Source organism: Gastrolobium bilobum, unplaced genomic scaffold (genome assembly GCF_033153095.1).
Source record: "Gastrolobium bilobum isolate Gb01-03AN ecotype WA unplaced genomic scaffold, APGP_CSIRO_Gbil_v1 utg31802, whole genome shotgun sequence".
Classification (NCBI taxonomy): domain Eukaryota; kingdom Viridiplantae; phylum Streptophyta; class Magnoliopsida; order Fabales; family Fabaceae; genus Gastrolobium; species Gastrolobium bilobum.
In genome coordinates, this window is record NW_026899953.1 from 91,028 (window position 1) to 113,247 (window position 22,220).

Genomic DNA, 22,220 nt, shown 5'->3' on the forward strand with positions numbered 1-22,220 from the left:
CACAATGTAATTATCTAATGGCTTGATGCCAAGAACATTGGGTTCACGGATGAAACGTATATCTTGAAGTTAATTATCATGAAGGCTGTTGAGATTGTTATTAGGTGCATTGGAGATGTGCTTGTTCTTGAAAAAGAGATCTATTGCCTCAAAAGAACATTTCAATTTCCTGGAGAACGCAATAAATCGCTAAAACACGCTAAGGAAAATTCTCTCGGGGTGAGCGCCCTGCAAAGTGCTATAGCACGCTAGAGAAACTTGAAATTGCTCACTCGAGCTTGCTATAACATGCTCGAAGGCGCTAAAACGCACTCTAAAACAATGAAAACCCATCAAAGTGTGCTTCAATGCACTAGGGCGCACTACAACATGCTAATGGAAATAAAAATACATGATGCACACGCTATGCGCGATGCAAGGTAAATTTTATGTGCAGGAGCACACTAAAGCGCGCTGGCTCTGTACCTTAAAATCATGTTTTACCCCTCTTGGCCTATGTGGGCCACATATTGTTTTACCCCTCTTGGCCTATGTGGGGTTGTAAGCTATTATTGTAAGATACTCCTATCTAAAGTAGAGTGAACAACTAAGGAATTAAATGCATATTGGAATTATTTTAAAAATGAAAAAAATTATTCATAATTTTACTTTAAATAATCACAATCTTAGCTGCGCTTAACATCATAATTAGTGATAATACACCGGATGTACACAAGTTGTTTGAGAGTAATGTTGAATCCATTTGTTGGTACTATAAAATTCCCTTGAGTTTGGATATGGTGATTGGTGCAAAAATAAAAGCTACATATGTACCTTACAATAGTACTAATTTTATCCCCTTTTTAATTGTTTATCAAATGTGAGTATACCCGTAGGATGTAGAGACTTTGAAGTACAGAAGCGCACAAAAAAAAGAAAAAAGAAAAATGCAACTCTAAAAAATGCACGTTACTGGCACTGCTTAAGAATTTTGAAGAAAGCAGCCCTATCCACACATGCAGAGATAATAATTTAAGACTTGCAAGTTATTACAGTGCAATTACAAACGATTATTGCCTCAAATATTCGCAGCAAACCATATTAAGAAAGGTTTTCCTCCACTCTATGAACTGTAAATCGTAAAATAATACAAAGCAAAATGACTACAGATAAATAAAATCATTTTCTCAATCACCTTCACTAGAGCTAAAGGTTTTCTTCCCTTCAGGACAACATAAACAACTTGCAATGGCACTGATCATAGAGATGTCTCCAAATTACTATGCATTAACAGTGGCACCTATAAAAGCAATCAGACAACCCAGAGAAAACTCATGTAGCAATCAATGGCCAACAGGGATGAAATATAAAATAAAACCACAGTTAACAAACTGAAACCTTTTAGAGAGTGACAGAAGCTCACTTTTAGAGAGTGAAAATGACACCTATACAACCATATGCAGCATCTGTGACAATCTACGGTTAATTTTTTTCATGCAAGACTTCAAACTAGAAATTTCTGGTATGTGATGAGCTCAGTATTACGCCTAATATTGACCTGAAAATTAAGCAAAAAGCATTTTTCAACTAAATGCATGTAGTAAGTATCAATACAAATGGGAAAAATGAAATTTGTCATCAGGAAAACCTTGAAGATCATAATTTCCCAAAACCAGCAGCAACCTTTCTCCTCCTGCGGTTCACTATCGTTTCAGGACTTGGGAATCCAGTCATTTCCTCGTACTTCATTTCTAAGGCCTGTAATAATTTGACCAAAATCTTATTAACATTCTTTCCTAAAATTGGATTCCTGTGTGCTCGGTATAGACATGGTAGATCTTCATTTTGTGGACGGATGAAATAAACCATCAGAAATGTGATACATTGTCTTGAATAATCAGTTTGTGTTACTTTCAGAACAATGTAAGATATGAGTAAACACCGAATTTGGTTCTCCAAAGATACAAGTACCATCAGTTTGGGCCCAACAATAACATATACATGAAAAAGGTCTCTCAATGTCAAATATTATTTTAAAAAAAAAAAGATATTGAATGACAAATATGATGTCAAAATTCACATTGAAGGGCCATTCTGATTTTGATGTATTTATTATTGAATGACCAAATTGATTATACTTTAGTATCTTTGGGGCCTACGACTAACAAACCGATGATCTTTTTACAGGGCTTTCTTTTTAAAATATGACGAGGAATGGAGTAGCTTTGCATCATTAACGTTTTCTTCATTTATTTATTTTCTGTTTTAAGGAGGATCTCTTATCCTCTTAACTCTTTGTAATCATCTTTTCTTTGTCTTAATGAATCTCCTTTGTCCAAAAAATAAGAGAAGAAGAAAAACCGTGTATTCATTCACTAATATATGGAAGTAAACTTTCCAACAGATCAAAGATCAGCCATTAAGTTTCTTCTATCCAGAAAAACAAAAAGAAAAGTGATTCCATATGTAGAAATTAGATTTTCAGAAGAAATCACTCAACTCGGCCAACTCCATCTCATAGTAAGTGCATGACAAAACATAATTGCATTTCTCAAATCATGGCATACCTCCACCGAGCTAAGTTATTATGTGCAGAAATAAAACTATTTTCCTATATCGTCATGATGTATCTCTCATGTCAAGGAAAGATCAACAAGGGACATAATGACAAAACAGGGTGTGTTTTTTCTAACCTGTAGCTGTCCAGAAATACTATCAAGAACTTCTTCAGTCATTCTCTCAAAGAAAAGAATTCCCTGCAGATACAACAATTATATGTCAGCATATGGATAACCAGCAGGAAATAACATGAAAATTAGTTTTAAAAGTTTTGCCATGAAAAAACTCTGCCATAACATTAAGTGAATCTATATAAGTAAAAGAGAGAGCCCAAGGGAGGCGGGGACGTTCATAAATAATGGGATGTACTAACTTAATGATCCCCGAGTGTGTATTTGTAGCAATAAATGTAGGTTTATTACAGGTGCAGTACCACTAATACAAATGTAGTACATGTGAAGAGAGAACCTTTTTTTGATGAATGTGTAAGTGAGGATCACTATAAGCCTCACTATACATGCAAAATAAACTATTTCTGCTATTTCTACAATCTCCTTCAAGCTAGAGCAATTGCATACCAAATTTTGTCATAAATGTAGCTAATCTGAAAACCCCCGAGAGACATAGTAAACATATATGCTAGTTGATCATTCAATTTGGCAATCCTACTCTATGGTATGTGATACGGTTCTGCCAAGTAGAAAGTTGGGAAGGTGTATGAGAGGAAGAGGCACCTGGGATTATTGCCAATCACAGATGCTGACTCAGCATTAGTTACCAAAGCAGGGAATAAGTTGGTTAGGGTCACATTTTTAGCATCACACGAAGGCTAGGATATATAGTAGAGGAAAGACTATTTTGGGGGGATCTTTGGCACTTGGAACTTTGGGCACCTCTTGGGTGATTGGGAGAGTCTAGAGCCTCTATAATTGCTCTAGAATTATCTTGCATTATTTCCCTTTCCTTGTTAAATTGTCTGAGTTGTTATCATTTTCATATTGTAATACAGATATAGATACATCAATATACAGATCTGTGTTCCTTTTCCATAATCCATTGTTTGTTAGATTTATTTTCTGGTTGGTCTGTATCAGTATGAAAAACTGAAATGGAGAAAACATGCAGCATTGCTTGATTGTCAAATATCTGTCCCATCCTTAGTTTTAAAAAACCAGAGTAGACCAGTCAGTGGGAGTGGTTTGTCTGTGAACCAAACCACCAGCCAGTCTGGTCAAGCCTCTTCAACAGGTAACTTGAAAGTTGGCCATTGAAACATTGAACCGGATGAACTGCTCAAACCAGTCACGGTTCAAATGATGACTGGTTCAATCTATATCATCACAAATTATTCCAAACTTCAAGTGGTATCAATCTTGACTCTTTTAGTTTGTACTACTTTCTTATTTAGTTATTATGTGTACATTGTTTATAAATTACTATCAATTTTGGAATATATAATAAAAAATATATTTTATATTTACATTATGTAAAATGCATTACAAATATTTATATCATATAAAATATATATATATATATATATATATGCTAATACAATAATTTGATTTTTTATTCATAATATCATCAAGAGTTCTATTAATTCTTTACATACCTTTTACTCAAAACTTTACAATTTTATTCACATTCATAGAATAATTTTAATTTTAAATTAATAATAAATATATTTAAAATATTAAAATTAATTTATAAAAATTGTTGAAATTATAGGATTTAGGTAGAGGAGGAAAAAAGAGGTAAAAGAGAGTATGACTGATGGGACTTCCATCTCAACCGTCCCCTCTTGTGGAACGTTGCTGAAATGGTATTCCCGAGTTGCGTACATTAAGGGTGTGTTTGGTATAGGTTTTATTTTGGGTTTGATGGGGAAGTGTGGATAGGCATTGGTGTATACCATGTTTGGTACAAGTTATTGAAAAAAATACTAGGTAACTTGGAAGGATAGGAAATATGGTTTGTGTTGGTTTTTGGCACAATAACACTATTCCAAAATACACCATGAGATGTGGTATTTTGGATATGGATGGGGAAGTGAAAAATGGTGTAATGAAAATTTTCCACAATAACACTGTTGCAAATATTTCCCCGGTAATATTTCGGTCAACCAAACATCTTTTTTTAAATTTTTCTATCAAACTTGTTTTCCTACCATTTCTCTAGTAATTGCATTTCCCTGGTAAAACAAATTTTCTCCTCTACCAAACGCCCCCTAAAGAAAAATACCAAAAATGCAATAAAAATTGGTCACGCCGAGTGTAAGAGAGGGAAAGTGACAAAAAGGAATATTAATGTGAAAATGTGGAAAAGATGAGTTGTACCTTATCATGTTTTAATCCACTAACTTTCTACTTTTTGCATTTTGCAAGGTAAATCAAATATTCCCTCAAAAAGGTGCCCACCACTTTTGCAATCATGACACCCAAGCAAGGAAAAAGTACAAATATTTTGAAAAGGACAGAAGTGGTTACAAGGAGAAAGAAAGAGAGAAGAGGACAACTCAGCTAAATGGAGACACACGATTAAGGAAGGAAGAAACATCCAAGACAGAGCTTTTTGGCTGATCTCTTCCCTCATGGACAACACACCATCTTCTTCCCCGTTCGGTGTTTTCTTTATTTGGCAATTTTTAATCAGTAGTCTTGTTTCTGTTTTCTTCTTTAATCTCGAGCAATCTATAATGAGATCTCAAGTAGGAGTCTTTTATGTATTTTCAGCCATGTCTGCAGACATGAGCTAAGCTTCTTTAGGAATGGATGACTTGTGTAATTCATAGTCACAGTAATCGAAGTTCTGTTTCCAATTTAAATGGATTTCTGCTATTTGGTGTTCTTACTGATTTGTTTTAATGGAAATAAAAAATAATCTAAGAAAGGAACTTCCATTGCGAAGGGATTTCAAACTGCAAATACCAGTTGAAAGGTGAAAGTGTGGAAACACTTTCACTGGTTGCCTTGAGAATAAGAAACCACCAAGTTCCTTAAAAGTTTTATGCAGTGAATATTGGAAACGAAATTGCAAGGGAATGCGGGATTTCGTACACCAAATAGCCGAAGAGCTTGAGGAATCAACATTGACAACAAAAAGTGACCTGAACAAATCCATTGGATGAGGTGCTGAGCCAAGATTATAGCTGATTATTAATGAAATAGTGAATCCGTTCCTATTTCGTTTTATCGACATTCCCCATTTTCTGTTAGCTGTTATTGTTCTGTCTGCGTTCCGAAATTCCGAATATAAAGAAAAACCATAATCCATTCATTTCTGCACTTTCCAATTACTGCATAATACCATTCACGTATAACAATTGTTCCTATGAACTGTTATTCCTCCTATTGAAAGAAGGATTGAGATATATAACAATTCGAGGAACTATCAAAAAGTGATCTGAACTCTCTGTCAGAGTGGAAACACCACTTTGATAGTTAGGAACAAAAAGCTTTGGGTGGTTCATTTCTATTTCTGTAATTTTCCTTTGATTTTAATTTAGTTAGTTTTACACAGTTTGGCAATTGAAGATAACGATACTTTCTCCGTAGGACATAACTTGGGACTTAATACTCCCTTTATTACTTGGACACGTGCGCTTGTGAAGGTGCATCCGCTCACCAACAATGACCAACAATCTCTTATGTATATTGGGGTGTTGATAGTTACAAAAGTAACCCATATTTATATTAATTACTCCTAATCCCAATTAGAAAAGAGAATCAATCATAAAATATAATGAAACTCGGAAACGAATGCTAAGAGATTTATTAAAATACGTAACTAGTGTAAATAAGCTAATCAAACTTGTAATTATGATATTTTTTATACTTGTATTTATCACATTAAATCTATATAATAAACCCTCTTTGTGTAATCCACACAGGTACGTTCCATCACATGTCTCTCTATTGCCCATCACCTTTATCCCAAACTAATTGTTGTCATCCCTAGGTCCTTGGTTCATGGATTTTAGTGTTATTGATCATGTCTCAAGCAATAAATCTCTTTTCTCCAACATTTCTACATCTGCTTATTTGTCTATTTGTTCCAAAATAAAGTCCCAAGGGGTTGGTATTGCCCATCCCCTTTCCTCGCTTTCCGTCGACCTTGGGTTATGTGTTCTTGCTTTCCCCTTTAATTTTCTTTCCATTAGCTATTTGACTTGTTCTCTTAATTGTATGATTTCTTTCACAAAAAATTATATAACTCTGCCGGATGCATTATCCCCTAAAATATGGAGCTAGGAGGAGAAACTATATATTTTTAAGCTTAACCCAAAGAATAACCAGGGCTAAATTAAGACCATAAGGCCAAAGAAATAACAACCAATCCCAAATAAAAACGCAAGTAGTAGGTCACTATATTTAAGCCAAGAAGTTAGACCAAAGTTAGACCCATAAGAGCCAGACAAGCAAAGGGTCTGTGAGGCCTAATAGAATACCAAAGGGGCTAGTTATGTAACTCAGTTTAAATCTATGAAATTTTATTTGTGAAAAGGGGATGATAATGGGAGACTAAGGCTTAAATCTATGGAATTCTATTGGTAGAAAGGTAATAAATATAGGTAACTAAGGTTAGGTATTTTAGGTTAAGGGGTCATGGTTAAATCTATGAAACCCTATCAGTGGAATGGTATTGATTATAGGTAACTACAGGTTAACTGAGTATGCTTAAATCCATAAATTCCTTTTGGTGGAAAGGTAATGATTATATGTAGCTAGGGTTTGGTGGAAAGGTAATGATTATATGTAACTAGGGATAGGTAACAAGTGGTTAAGTGACTAAGGTTAAATACATTAAATCCTATTGGTGGAAAGTTAACGATTATAGGCAACTAGGGTAACTAGAAGTTAAGTGACTAAAAGTTAAATCCTTGAAATCCTATTGGTAGAAAGGTAATGATTATAGGTAACTAGGGTTTAGGTAATTAGAGATGAAGTATCTAAGGTTTGTGAGAAAACATAGTCCTGATTTGTGGCAGAATTTCAGGAACAATGGGAGATTTTGTGGTGGAATATATGATGAGACAGTTCCTAATTTTATGGCAGAATTTATTCCATAATTTGTGGCAGGTTTTGTGCCTGATTTTGTGGCAGAATTTATTCCGTAATTGTGACAGGTTCGGGGGGAAGGGAAAAAAATCTGTAAATAATTACACAATTATTCCATTTAAAATTACAACAGTAACCCCTTTCCTTACTATGTTACTTTGAGTTATCATTGTCTATCTTGTTCGCATTATGCTTGTCTTTCTCCCTTGTCTTCTATGCCTATTACTAAATCTCTAGGTGATGCTTTATCCCATCTTGGGTGGAGACATGTTATGATTGATGAGATGAGTGTCTTTCAGGTTGGCCTTGATGATAAGCTTGATCACCTCAAGGATCGTCTGATGATTAAAGGGTATATTTAGATTTTTGGCCTAAATTAAGGGACCCTTCTTGCCGATGGAAAATATGGCTTCTATTAAATCGATATTGAATTTCAGCACAAACGAATTAAATGATTAAAATTAACTTACAACATTTTATTAAAAATAACCAAGAACATGAAAAAGAATCTGTTGCGAAATAATGAAACCCTTAAGTAGAAGAGACATTCATGTGCACCAAATAAAAAATAAAAAGAGAGGTAAATACTATGTATACACAATAGTACGAGAGCAAAGTTGTACTACACTGCGTATGAAAAATAAACTATTTCTCCATTAGACTGGTGCAAGCCCAACCCAATGCATATTACAGATACTAAAAATATTATTCTAATACTCACGCTCAAGCAATAGTATAGACATTAACCATGCCCTAGTTATTATATATATAATATAGGTTAAGATTTTTACTAGATGTTCACCAGTATGCACATGTGTAATAATGCTGATGGTTCTCATTAACAAATTGACAATCTGCCAATATATTTTTAGTCCTTTGATGAAAAACAACATTAAAAACAATATGAAGAGCAACCTGATAATCATAATAGAGTTGCCTATACAGATTAGAGATCATAGAGTCGCACATTAATTTGCTTCTAGTATACTGGTCTTCCAAGAAAGCCAAGGATATACTACTTTTGAGAAAGAATGGAAGACTTGACTTCTTTCAACATTTGACTTCTACATAAACAACCTTTGCCCCCATTGAATCAGACCCTCTTATTAAATCAAATTTTAGGGTAAAGCTACCTGTGGTGGGTTCTAGAACTTCTACATTCCATCTAAGTGCTTTGGATTCCATATTAGCATCGGCATTTGAAGCCCTATCAACACTTGTTATCTATAGATGATATATTAGAGATTAAAAAAAAAAAAAAAACCACTTCCCATTAAACCCGACTAGCGAGTGTGGGGTGGTGGAAATCCTTATACGCAGTCTTACCCTTGCATAATTGCAAATAGGTTGTTTCCTGGATTCGAATCCATGACCTTTCAGTCATGAAGGAACAGTTTTTTTATATTAGAGATTAATATAACAAATTCATCTTCTAAAAATAGAAACGTTTTAATTATCCTAACTGAAAAGCAGACCTGTAGATGATCAAACTCATGCTGGAATACTCGTGCAGGAAGGCCAGACAAGTTGACTGAAAACTTTGTTCCGTTGACATCACGTGCATCAATCTTCACAGATTCTGGTCTCTAAAAAAAATAATGAGACAATTTTAAGTAGGTACAGAGTAAATAAATACTGAAAAGACCATCAGCAACATAGTCATGAAACAAATGACAATTAGGCTTTGGCCATTCAATTGAGCACAATTCGAACAAAAGAAGCAAACTTAAAAACTGCATATACAGGAGCTACGACTTTTGTTATGATACTAGATAGCAAGCTGAACAATACGGAGTAACAAATTTGAGCACACACCATTGCTATTTATTTTCTCAAGAAGGAAAGTAAAGCACTGTCCAACAAATCACCGTTGAAGCTCATCATGATAAGCACTTAAGTATAACCAATGTAAGAATTCATTCAAGAAGGAACTCAAACAAATTACAGGAATATAATAGTATAGCTGAGAAGCGGTGCTGCTTAGCTTTCAGTAGGAAAGCATGATCAAATATGATTGTTGTATCACATTAATTATTGAAACTCCTTTTCTTTTCAAGAGAAAGAAAATCTCAATTTGACTTCTTCCTTCATAGTTTGTAATGCCAGAAAGAATGAACTCAGCATTCAGCAAGAACCAAATAGGTGGGAGAAATATTATAAAAATTTAGTAAACTTGGGAAGTATGGTTACTGGTAGATACTTTAATCTTATAATTGAACCTTATATTTAAACACCAATAGCTAAGCTTGATTTGTATTTATAGCAAATTGGAAACAAGGATTTAAATACACCAATGAACTATTAAAGCTTTGTTTGGTAAAAGAGAAATAGGGAGCAAGTAGAGCAAAGAAAAAGAAGGGACCAACATTTTCCAAGTTCATAGGAGGAAAGATAGGAAAGATGGATAGGGAAAATATAAAATATAATAAAGGGATACATGTCAAACACCTAAAAGGAAAGATAAAGTCAAAAAATGTAGTAAAAAAAAGTATTTCTGTTTAATACCTTTACATCGGCATAAATTCCGGGGAAAGATAGGCACCCTTCATTAGAGAGTGACAGTTTCTTTGAGTATTTGTTAACTCTTGGGTTTACAAGAACAATTTCCTCACCTTCACCACGTACACCTACTGGATTGAACACCATAAGGTGAACATTAAGTCCCACTTGGGGTGCTGAGAGACCAATTCCATCAGTTCTGCGGAGAGAAAGTCAACCAATATTGTCAACATTCCAGAAAATTTCAAAAACTCCTTATAAGTACCTATTACAGTAAGCCTAAGCTAGACTTTATTGTTAATTCATTTTGAACATGGTATAACAATACAAGGTATTGGTTTCGCTATCTATTGATTCTTTGGTTTTATTCATAACCACAAAAGAGCAGCCCGCGCTACAAAGATCCAGCTATGGCAGGGTCCAGGGAAGGGTCTATAGTAGACAGCCTTATCTTGCATTTACAAGGGGCTGATTACATGAATCAAATTTATAATCTCCGAGTCACATGGCAACAACACCAATCATTGTGGAAAGGTTCCCCTTCGTTTTAATCATAATCTATCTTTGCTTAAAAGATTAGTTTCAACAAGTTTACTAAATTTTAAATCAGTGTTTTCATCAAATCCATCTTTCCTTTTGCACTATTTAGTTTTTGTTTGTATATTTTATTAGATGCAATATAGTAGGAATTGAGACTAAGTGCTTATATTTTAAATTTTGGAAATAGAAAGAATTTAAGAGAGTTTTAGGATCATTCTTTAATTCTATTGTTTTTGTTAGAATATCCAGATAATATCGTACAATATTAAAATTATATCTTAATATAGTTTAGAGTATCTTAGAGGATCTCTTAGGATTAGTTTCCATGTTTCCTTATATTTAATAATTTGTTTCCTTATTTTAAGAGTCACCTATTTAGTATAAATAGGGATTAGTGCTTTGTTTCTTGTAATCAGATCAATCACCTCATAACACACTATTCAGCCTCTAGATCCTCGGGTGGAAAGTCAAGTAAGTAAGGAGAAGGAGAAGGTTGATAGGAAAGAAGAAAATAAAGAACCACAAGTGATGGTCGTAGGACTAGATCCTCGGGTGGAAAGTAAGGGAGAAAGACCGGAACCCGCAGGAACGATGGTGGAATTTCAAATCGTGTGGGTTCCGAGTTGAATCAAGAGGTGGCAGAGGAGTTAAAGGAGTTGTTGAGAAAGAATGCAGATTTATTTGCTTGGAAACCTTCTGATATGCAGGGGATAGATCCGGCTTTATCATGTCATCGATTGTCAGTGATGCCCAGTTTCAAAGTCGGTTGCCCAGAAAGAGAGAAGATTTTGCCCAGAAAGGAGGAAGGCGATTGAAGAAAAAACAAAGGAGTTGTTAGAAGCCGGTTTCATAAGAGAAATAGAGTATGTAAAGCGGCTAGCTAACCCAGTACTAATAAGGAAGCCGGATGGGAGATGAAGGATGTGCACTGATTATACCGACTTGAATAAAGTTTGTCCTAAAGATCCTTTCCCACTTCCAAGTATTGACAATTTAGTGGATAGTGCTTCCAAGTATAAAGTCTTATCTTTTATGGATGCCTACTCGGGGTACAATCAGATACCGTTGTGGAAAGAAGACCAAGAGAAAACGGCGTTTATAACGGAGGATGCAGTTTATTGCTACAATGTGATGCCGTTCGGGTTGAAGAACGCAGGAGCCACTTACATAAGGATGATGACTAAGGTGTTTAAGGAGCAGATAGGCAGGATGTTGGAGGTTTATATGGACGATATGATTGTGAAGTCAGGAGATAGCAGGACACATTTAACCGCCTTGCAAGAAGTTTTCGGGAAAATTAGGAAGCATAATATGCGATTAAATCCAGTCAAGTGTGCCTTTGGGGTTCCTATAGGAAGATTTTTGGGATTCTTGTTGACAAAGAGGGGGATTGAGGCCAACCCGGATAAATGCTGAGCAGTACCGGAAATGCAGAGTCCGGGGAGTATCAGGGAGGTTCAGAAGCTGAATGGGCGAGTAACGGTGTTATCCCGATTCTTGGCTAAGTCAACCCATGTTTCACTGCCGTTGTTTCAATTGTTAAAGAAGGGACATAATTTTGCTTGGACGGAGGAGTGTGAAGTCGTTTTTCAGCATTTAAAAAGAATTCTAGCTTCCCCTCCCATCCCTAATGGGCGAGTAATGGTATTATCCCGATTCTTGGCTAAGTCAACCCATGTTTCACTGCCGTTGTTCCAATTGTTAAAGAAGGGACATAATTTTGCTTGGACGGAGGAGTGTGAAGTCGTTTTTCAACATTTAAAAAGAATTCTAGCTTCCCCTCTCATCCCTAGCAAGCCGGAACCAGGTGAAGTTTTATTCTTATATTTATCTGTTTCTTAGGAGGCAATTAGCTCGATCCTCGTCCGAGAAGGAGAAGACAACAATCAAAAACCGGTATATTTTATAAGCAAGGTACTGCAAGGGGCAGAGGTTCGTTATCAGCATGTAGAAAAAGTGGCCCTGACATTATTAATAACAACAAGGAGGCTTCAGCATTATTTTCAATGTCATCAAGTAGTAGTCAGGACCAATCAGCCTATCAAGCAAATGTTGCAAAAGCCGGATTTGGCAGGGCGGATGGTTGCATGGGCAGTGGAATTGTCCGAGTTTGGCATCAGTTTCGAAGCTCGGGTGGCAAATGACTCACCCCGGAAGAGAAGAAGTAGATGGTTGGTGGAAGTTGTTTGTAGACGGATCGTCAAATAAAAGGGGAAATGGAGTAGGGATATTATAATAGAGAACCCGAAAGGAGTAACAATGGAACACTCGTTAACATTAGAGTTTCCCACAAGTAATAACCAAGCAGAATATGAAGCAATGATTGCAGGGCTGGTTCAAGCAAAAGAACTCGGAGCTGAGTTTTTAGAAGTATACAGTGACTCGCAGTTGGCGACGTCACAGATAAGTGGAATTTATCAGGCGCAAGGGGAAATCGTGATTAAGTATTTGGCAAGAGTGCAGGAGTTGATGAAAGAGTTCAAAGAAGTCCGGGTAGAGCATATTCGGAGAAAAGATAATATCCGGGATGATGTACTTTCTAAATTAGCAAGTACTAAAGCTATAGAGACTTTGAGGACTATAATACAGCAGCGCATCCAGGCTCCGAGTGTGGTGTGGATGATAAAGGAAGGTAATTGGATGGATCTGATTAGAGCTTTCTTGGAGAAAGGAGAATTACCAAGAGATAAGAATGAAGCAATTAAAGTGAGAAGGAAGGCGGCATGGTTTGTAATATTAGAAGGGCACTTGTATAGAAGGGGGTTTAACTCGCCATTATTGAAGTGCATAGCTTTACTGACCACCGAGTATGTGTTACAAGAAATTCATGAAGGTATCAATGGACATCATCTCGGAGGGAAGTCTTTAGCACGCAAGGCTATCCAGGTAGGATAATTTTGGCCAACGATGGGGGAGGACGCAAAAAGACATGTTCAAAGGTGTGAACAATGCCAGAAATTCTCTAATATATACAAAGCTCCCCTGGAAGAGTTGTTCACAATCTCTTCTCCATGGCCATTTTACAGGTGGGGAATGGGCCTTTTAGGCCCATTTCCCAAAGCAGCAGGCGGGTTTAAATATTTGATTATAGCAGCTGATTACTTTACAAAGTGGATAGAAGCGGAACCCGTTGCAAGTATCACTGCTCGGAAGATCCAAAAGTTCTTTTTTGCGAAGATTGTATGTATGTTTGGTATACCTGCAATAATTATTACTGATAATGGGACTCAGTTCATAGACAGAAAGTTCTGACAAGCGGTGGCCGAGTTAGGAGAAAAGCACCATTTTGCAGCAGTAGAGCGTCCCCAGACGAATGGGCAGGTGGAATCAGCCAACAAAATCCTTACAAATGTCTTGGAAAGGAAAGTAGAGGGTTGTAAAGGGAAATGGTTAGAAGAGTTAGATAACGTGTTGTGGGGATATAGAACGTCAATCCAGTCTAGTATTCAAGAAACTTCATTCAAGATGACTTATGGATTTGATGCAATGTTACCAGTAGAAGTCGAATAGCCGCCGTGGAGAAGGAGGATGATAGAAGAAGAAAAAGAAGAAGTAAATAGTGAAATGATGAAGATTGATTTACAATTATTAGAAGAAGAAAGAAAGAAGACGGCTATTGTGGAGATGGCGTCCAAGCAGCAGGCGGCGACAAGATATAACCGAGCTGTAGTAAAAAGATCTTTTCAACTCGGAGATTTAGTGCTGAGGCGAGCAGATATAGGAAACAAGAATGTTGGGGATGGAAAGTTAGCAGCAAAATAGGAAGGCCCGTATACAGTGGCGGCCTGCACACATACAAGAGCTTATCAGTTGGAACACTTAGATGGGAAATTGATTCCGAGGCATTGGAATGCAAACAAGTTGAAGAGGTATTTCAGTTAAGGGATTCACTTAATTTATCTTTGTTATGTTTTTTATAATTTCAAGAAGGTTAGGATTTAAGTTGATGTTTAGATTTCTTTCTGATTTGAAGTTTATTAGTTTGCAATATTACTTTTGTAAATCTTGTATTTGAAACAAATAATACAAGCGGGTTCCGACAAAATTATTTGAGTCAAGAAAAAGTAAAGTCCCTTGCAGCCAGAATATGGCCTCTTGGGCACCCGTTCAATTCCTACTCGGAAGCGGGAAAAACAAAAGTTTCTTGCCGCCAGGACATGGCCTCTTGGGCACCTGTTCAATTCCTACCCATTGAATTCCTACTCGGAAGTGGGAAAAACTAAAGTCCCTTGCCGCCAGGACAAGGCCTCTTGGGCACCCGTTCAATTCTTACTCGGAAGCGAGAAAAACTAAAGTCATTTGCCGCCAGGACATGGCCTCTTGGGCACCCGTTCAATTCCTACTCGGAAGTGGGAAAAACTAAAGTCCCTTGCCGCCAGGACATGGCATCTTGGTCACCCGTTCAATTCCTATTAGGAAGCAGGAAATAATTTGATTCTGAATAAAAATTTGGTTTGTACTCGAAAAAGGACAAAACCAAGATCGTCATAAAAATTACTTAGGAAGTGTCATGTACAAGCTTGGAAAATAAAATATACTTATAATTTTTACTCAAAAACGAATACAATATTATATAGAATTGAAAAGAGAGAAGGCAATACGAAGGTTATATCCGAGTAATAGCATGAGACGAGTAAAAACAAGAGAGAGGAAGATAAAAGAAATAGTTAAGGAAATATTGTTTAATACATTCATTGTAAGTGGCATGACAGCCCAAAAAGGAGTACAAACAAAGGTGACATACCACCCTTTCAAGTTTCTTGGTGAGCTCCAGAAGCATCTCCAGAGGTAGTAACATTATTGGGGTCAGGATTAAAAACGGAAAATTCAGATGGGCGGGTTGCAAGAACAACAGTTTGACCTTCCTCGTCGTGTGTACACAAATGGCCATCTTTGACAAAGTTAAAAGTTTCAATTTTGTGCAAGTCATGGAGAGTGGTGTGCGGGTTGAAAAAGCCAACCTGGTCTAATACCCAACCACAAATTTGGTGACCATAAGCTTCAAATTTGTTATCTATTTCAACGGCGTTTTGCTCTAGGCCGGAGACCTTCTTCTTTAAAGTATCTATCTCCAGTTCTAGTTCAGCTACTCGGAAATCAGAGTCTTCAAAATTCTTCTTCAATTGATCACGTTTTTTTTTTCAACTCCGAGTAGTCATTCTCAGCAATCTCTAACTTTTCACTAGCTGTTTTAGCGGCTTCTTCAGTAGTTGTTGTGGCTTTTTCAGCTTCTTTTAGTTTTACCTGGAAACCATGAGCAACGAATTCAGCAGCCTCAGCCCGTTTTTGGAGATTTTCTTTTTCAGTCTTAAAATTATTATGGAAAATTTGAAGATCCTTGAGCTCAGTGAGAAGTTGTTGACGTTCAGCCAGAGCTAGGAGAGCCATTTCGAAAAAGTGCGCTTCTCGGATGTCATTATCCCGAAGAACAGTGAATTTGGATATAAGTTGCTCTAGGGAAAACTTATCCTGTTTCTCTCGAAGTCCTGCAGTAAAGTAGGGCTTCACTTTCTCCATAAAATTAGGACCTTGTGATTGAATAGCAACGACGGAAATCGGAGGAGTTAAAGGTTTATCAGCAGTAGCAGTATCTACGCTCTGATCATTTACCCGGACGCGCTTCCTTTGACAGAGTTTGCCAGAATCAGCTGGGGTTTCTACATCCAGCAAAATTGTATCTCCAGGAGCCAAACCCGTAGTGGATGTAGTCGGAATAGGAGACGTAGTAGAAGGAGGATCCTTTTCACCAGAGGCTAAAGGAGTGTCAGTTCGACTTCCTTTCTTTTTCATCCGGGCAAAAAATTATGGATCCATGGTTTTATCTAAAAAAAAGAAAAGAAAAACAGGAGAGAGGAGTTAGATATAAAATATATAATAGCATACAAGAAATACGTTAGTGTTTACTTACTAAGCTTTTTGCGAACCCATTATGAAGAATCTCCATTTTCTAAAATGGAGCGAGGAGCAATAGAAGCATTCTCCTTTGTTAATTGAAGTGCTAAATCTTTAAACCAAGTATAGGTTTCAAACTCTTCATTAGTCAGATTCTTCGAGTTAGTTAAAAATACTTTTGCAAAAGGAGTGTACACAGTTCCAGGATAATGGGAACCGAGGAAGTCCACCTTGATCCAAATAGAAGGCTGTAGGAGGTGCAGATTGAGAAGAAGAAAAAGAAGCAGATGATGTAGAAGGAAGAGCATCAGGGGTACAAATTTTGAAGTAATCTTCCTTAAAGTTCTTCCAGTTATCTTCATATATAGTACACCACCTAAGTCCTGGGCGAGCTTTTGAAAGAAACCCAACTATAACGGGTACTTCCTTTCTCGATAGCGTTTCAGAACACGACGAAAAGACAGAAAAAGACACGGGAAGAATAAGCGAATCCATAAGCTCGGCAAATTATTTCAAAAATTCGTCAGAAACACCAACTGTTAGGGTGAAGTTGAGAAGGGGCAACCTCTAGATGACACAAGACTTCCATTTGGAAGTCAGTAAAAGGTAGTATGATCTTAAGCTCGGAAAATAAACATTTATAGACAAAAAAGAAAGAGTCATCACCTTCCCCGGATGGTGAACAAATTCTGTCATTCTCGCTGGGTACTGCAACCCGAAAAGAGATAATTAAGGAATTATGAAAGAGAGGTATCGACTGTAAGGCAGCATGTAGAGCAGTCGGATTGTTCTCATAAGTTGAGCGAAGTCCTAATGCTTCTTCGTCAACCCATTCTAAACCCGCCAAATTGGGAGGAAGAGCAAAGCGAGAAGCGGGAAGCGAACGGTAAGGGCGATTACTCGCCATAGGCCTGGAAGGAAAGGCACTGTTAAACTCTAACTCGGAAAAGGAATTAATAGCTAACATGTTATCAGGGGGTAGTTGAGGACGAAAAGATAATCTAATCCGTCCGGAACTCGGCAAAGGGAATGCAGAGGCTCTATAGAGGGTAAAGTTCTTACGATAAAGGGGACAACTTTTGGGCAAAAAGAAGGTTGTTAATGGATCTAAAACGTCTTTGTTAGAGATAGTAATCGGGAAGTATTAAGAGGGTTCATAGTAGCAAAAACATGAACAATGATAATTGCATGTAACAGGAAAAATATCAAGAATTTAAACGTACTACGAGTTCTTTAGACAAAGGTATAGAAAGAACAAGAACAAATTGTAAAGCAAACTTACTTGGTAGAATGTTCAACGACAATGGAGAAGGAGAACAGAAGCCTTGAGGAAAGGTCACCACGAAGATAAAGAAAATGCAGATGAAGGAGAATGAAGAAAAGATAACGGCCGAAGGAAGTAGAAAGAAGAAGAAGAAGGATCAGTAAAATGACGAGTATAGAAACTAAAAGAAAATGAAGGGGTTAAAAGAAGGAAGTATAAAGGTAACCAGATGTTTCGAATTTCGAAACGAAATGATTGAAAGGTGTCAAATTGCGCCGTTTGGGAAAATCGAGACCAATGAAAAGAGGACAGGTGGCAGGAATAGACTGAGGAGGCAGGAAGAATTTAATGATAGTATTGCTAAATCGATATTATTCATGTTTAGATAAGACCAACCCATATTATTAACTTGGAGTATTTTATGTATTATACTCTGAGCTGGGGGGCTTAATGTTCCGAGTTGGTTATGGGCTTAGGTAAGCCCAAATAAGGCCCAGATTGGAGTAGGGTTAGCTGGGTAAGCAATATCACTTATGCCCGGAACCCGGTAAAGGAGCCCAGAACGTGACTTCAACCCATGCTTTGGTGGCATGTATGGACCGTACCACGATCTTATTATGACATATGCAGTGGAAATTGAAAGTAGGTGGAAATCGAAAGAAGAAAGAGAAAAAAAGAGAGAGAAAGGTATAAGATAAAAGAAGAAAAAAGGGAAAGAGAAAAAATAAAAATAAAAAGGTAAGAAGAAGAAAACGAAACAGTGAAAATCGAAAACAAAGAAGAAAAAGAGAAGAAAGAAAGAAGAAAGAAGGGAAAGAGAGAAAAAAAAAAGAAATTAGAAGAAGAAAATGAAACAGTGGAAATCAGAAACAAAGAAAAAGAAAAAGAAAAGAAAGAAGAAAGAAAGAATATACATTTTATTAAATGTATTTTAATTTTTTTAGATTATAATTCTATTAATATATATTTTTTTTTTAAATTGTAATTTTATTTAAAAATATCATTTGACAATGTCGGATACAGTCAAATTCACATGTTGGAAATGTTGAACACTGTTGGAAATGTTGAACACGTGTCTTCGGACATATGTCGGGAGCGTGTCGAGTGTCCGATTTAAGGTTTTTTAAAGTGTCTGTGCTTCAAGGCATTATATTATCATTATTACCACTTCTATTGTGTCTAGCGTCTAGGACATCAGCCAAAAAGTCCCAAAACAAAATATCCAATGTTTTGAACCAGCAGACTGCCCTCTTTTTTCTTTTCTTTTTTGGAGAAACATAAGGAAAGAAAAAAAAAAACACAGCAAAAGAAAAGGACTAGCTCCTAATTAATCTGGCGACAGAGACTCCCATCAGGTCCCTATTGACCAAGCTAATACATTCCGTTGGAGGATGATCAAAGATGTGTGTTTCCCAACCGTGGATGGCTGTGTGGGTGGCCATCCAGTCAGCGACGCTGTTACCTCTATGGATGTGGGAAACTCTAATAGACCAACATCTGTTAATAAGCCTCAGCAATCTGTTGACTAAAGGAAAAAGAGGATGGTTTGGATTGGATGACATCCTGAGTTGATTAAGCTAACCGCTACTAGAGAAGCAGACTACCCTCTAATTTCAAATATAGTTGATTTTGCTTACAAAACGACCACTCCTGTTTTGTAAGAAAACATTTCTTCAAAAATACACTAAATACAGTACATCCAACAAATGGTTCTCACTTGAAGTAAGAGCCAATATAATGAACAGAGGTGAACTAAAAGTGTCAACGGAGAGTTGGATACCGTGTTATATAGTATAACAGTACACAAATTGTTAATCCTACATTTCATTCATAATTCAATTAAAATGAAAAGAAAAAAACAGCAACAAATTTTACCATAATTCTACTCCATTAAAGCAAACATTGTAATACTTCAACAAGGAAAAAGCTTACTTGTACATTACGTCAAACATTTCGTGGACAATCTTCTTCAGATTATCATCGAACGTAGCTATGCGCTTATTTCTGGCCCTCAATTTCGGGTCTGGATATTGCACAATTTTCAGAGGCGCCTCGAATTCAAGATCACCAGCTTCAAAAACAGCAACAAAAACGAAATTACGGTTCGAACTTCGATCAAAAGCGATAGAGACACGTGGCGATAGGGTTCGGTCGGTTGAGTGGGGAACTTACGAGAAGCGAGTTCATCTCGTGCGGGTGAGAAACCAACCTTGGCCACCGCGCGTGGAGTAGTTGTATGACGTGGCATGGGGCGGTTCGCGATAGAGAGAACCCGGTCGAGCGAGGAGGAATGGTTGAAGCAGCGACTTGGAAGCGGAAAACCGCAACGAAGAAGAAGAGAGTGAGTTGGTCGGACACAAGTGAGTGAAGCCATGGCCACAAAATGAGGTAAGGTTGCAAGGTTTTATTGGGTAGTGTAAGAAATACGATTTTCGTCTTTGAGTAGAAAACGAATATGAAAAAAGAAATATTGTTTTAGTTTTTATTGGGGGACCATAAAACTCAATGGTTATACCTACTTCTTCAACATTATACTTAGATTCTGCCCTTCGAAAAAGAACATCGGCTCAAACAATTCCATCTCCTGCTACGGGATGTAACTCTTATGTCACATAATGAATGTATTTTGTTTATTCTATTTTATTTATTTTTATTTTTAACTTGTTATAATTAATTGTTTGTGGTCCCAATTAGTAATAATAATAAAAAAAAAAACAATTTCTATAGTAATAACCAATCAACTAATTTCATCATGCCCTCTAAAAAAAATTCATTTTATTTCATAGGGTATTTCGTAGAGGTAAACAGATACAAGTATACAATAGATAATTCTCCCTTTTGTGCTATTAAAACTAATAAAATAAAAAAAGAAGACCCTCTATTACGCGGTAATCGAAACCCAAAGATCTATGAACTAGTCCATGTTTGACTAGCCAAGCAGACAAACGACCTTGCATTTTTGTTACTTCTCCTGCCCTTGATTCCCATAGTAATAATTATTTTTTAGCTATTAAAATTAAAAATAAAATTATTTTTCAAAAGAATATTTTTTTATTTATATTATTTTCATGCTGACAATTTTATAATTATGAGATTAATTAATGGTAATTTTTTAAATAAATTTAATATATTTTAAATTTTAAATTATATTTTAATTATAAAATGTATTAATAATATTTAAATAAATAATTATAAACTTTTTATAATTTTAAATAAAATCATATTCGAATTAATTTTATTATTGTTTTATTTAAAAAATTGGTGTTTCAACAATTGCGCAAATATAGATTGCGGCTTAACTTAGCCAAATGCGTGTTTGGGGTTCCTGTTGAAAAATTCTTAGGATTTATGTTAACACACCGAGGCATAGAGGCTAACCCTGACAAATGCAAAGTCGTCCTCAACATGATTATCCCTCGAAATATTAAGGAGTTACAACAGTTGACTAGAAGGATAACAACTCTAACTCGATTCCTTCCAGCATCAGCACAAAAGTCATTACCCATGTTCAAACTGTTGCGTAAACAAACAGATTTTAACTGGGCTCCAGAATGAAAAGTAGGATGTACTGCTATTAAAGAGCATCTGGCTAATCCCCCAGTCTTAGGGAGACCTCAACCGAATGAAGCCTTGGTCTTATACCTTTCGGTTAGTAACGAGGCCATCAACGCGGTATTATTGTGCGAAGACACCCAGGGACAACAACCAATTTACTTTGTCAGCAAAGCCCTTCAAGGCCCAGAATTGCGCTATCAACAAATTGAAAAAGTGGCTTTCGCGCTCATTCTCACGTATCGTCGCTTGCGGCATTACTTCCAGGGGCACTCCATCTAGGTCAGAACTAATCAGCCCTTTAGACAGGTTTTATGGCAACCTGACCTAGTCGGACGAATGATTACCTGGTCAATAGAGTTATCAGAATACGATATCATTTATGAACCTCGCCAGGCTATTAAAGCCCAAGTGTTGGCTGATTTTCATGTTGAAATGACGCACTCCTAATAGACTCGACCAGATGAAGATTGAACCATCTTCGTCGATGGCTCCACAAATATTAAAGGAAGTGGGGCAGGAGTCATTGTTGAAATTCCTCAAGGCGTCACTGTGGAGCATTCTATCCATTTTGGATTCAAAGCCTCCAACAATCAAGCTGAGTACGAGGCAGTTCTCGCTGGAATCGGAATGGCCAAAGACTTGGGAGCGACAAAAATAAACCTGAAAAGTGACTCACAACTGGTGGTTGCACAAGTACAAGGAACCTACCAGAAAAAAAGGCTCTAATGGAAAAATACTTGGACAAAGTACGTTTGCTATTAGCTTAGTTTGAAAGTTTTAAAATATAGCACATCCCCAAGGAGAAGAATTCCAGGGCAGACATCTTATCTAAACTTGCCAGCACAAAGGGACCTGGAAATAATAGATCAATCATCCAG

General features: G+C 36.6%; 1 protein-coding gene across 3 annotated transcripts; it reads right to left on the reverse strand.

Moving 5' to 3' along the window:
- Window positions 1-952: 952 nt before the first annotated feature.
- LOC133294363 (peptide deformylase 1B, chloroplastic/mitochondrial) lies at window positions 953-20,224 on the reverse strand. 3 transcript variants are annotated; one of them, XR_009749194.1, is made up of 8 exons: window positions 19,960-20,224; window positions 19,720-19,858; window positions 10,098-10,290; window positions 9,068-9,178; window positions 2,673-2,735; window positions 1,628-1,737; window positions 1,378-1,537; window positions 954-1,279 (listed from the first exon to the last, which is right to left on the reverse strand). XR_009749194.1 is itself a non-coding variant. In XM_061493017.1 (7 exons), exons 1-6 carry the CDS (start codon window positions 20,159-20,161, stop codon window positions 1,636-1,638), a joined length of 810 nt encoding a protein of 269 aa, XP_061349001.1. In that variant the 5' UTR covers window positions 20,162-20,224; the 3' UTR covers window positions 953-1,537; window positions 1,628-1,635. The 3 variants fall into 3 exon arrangements, 1 of the variants encoding a protein (XP_061349001.1); XR_009749193.1 differs by having other exon boundaries at window positions 958-1,279; window positions 1,403-1,537; XM_061493017.1 differs by having other exon boundaries at window positions 953-1,537.
- Window positions 20,225-22,220: the final 1,996 nt, after the last annotated feature.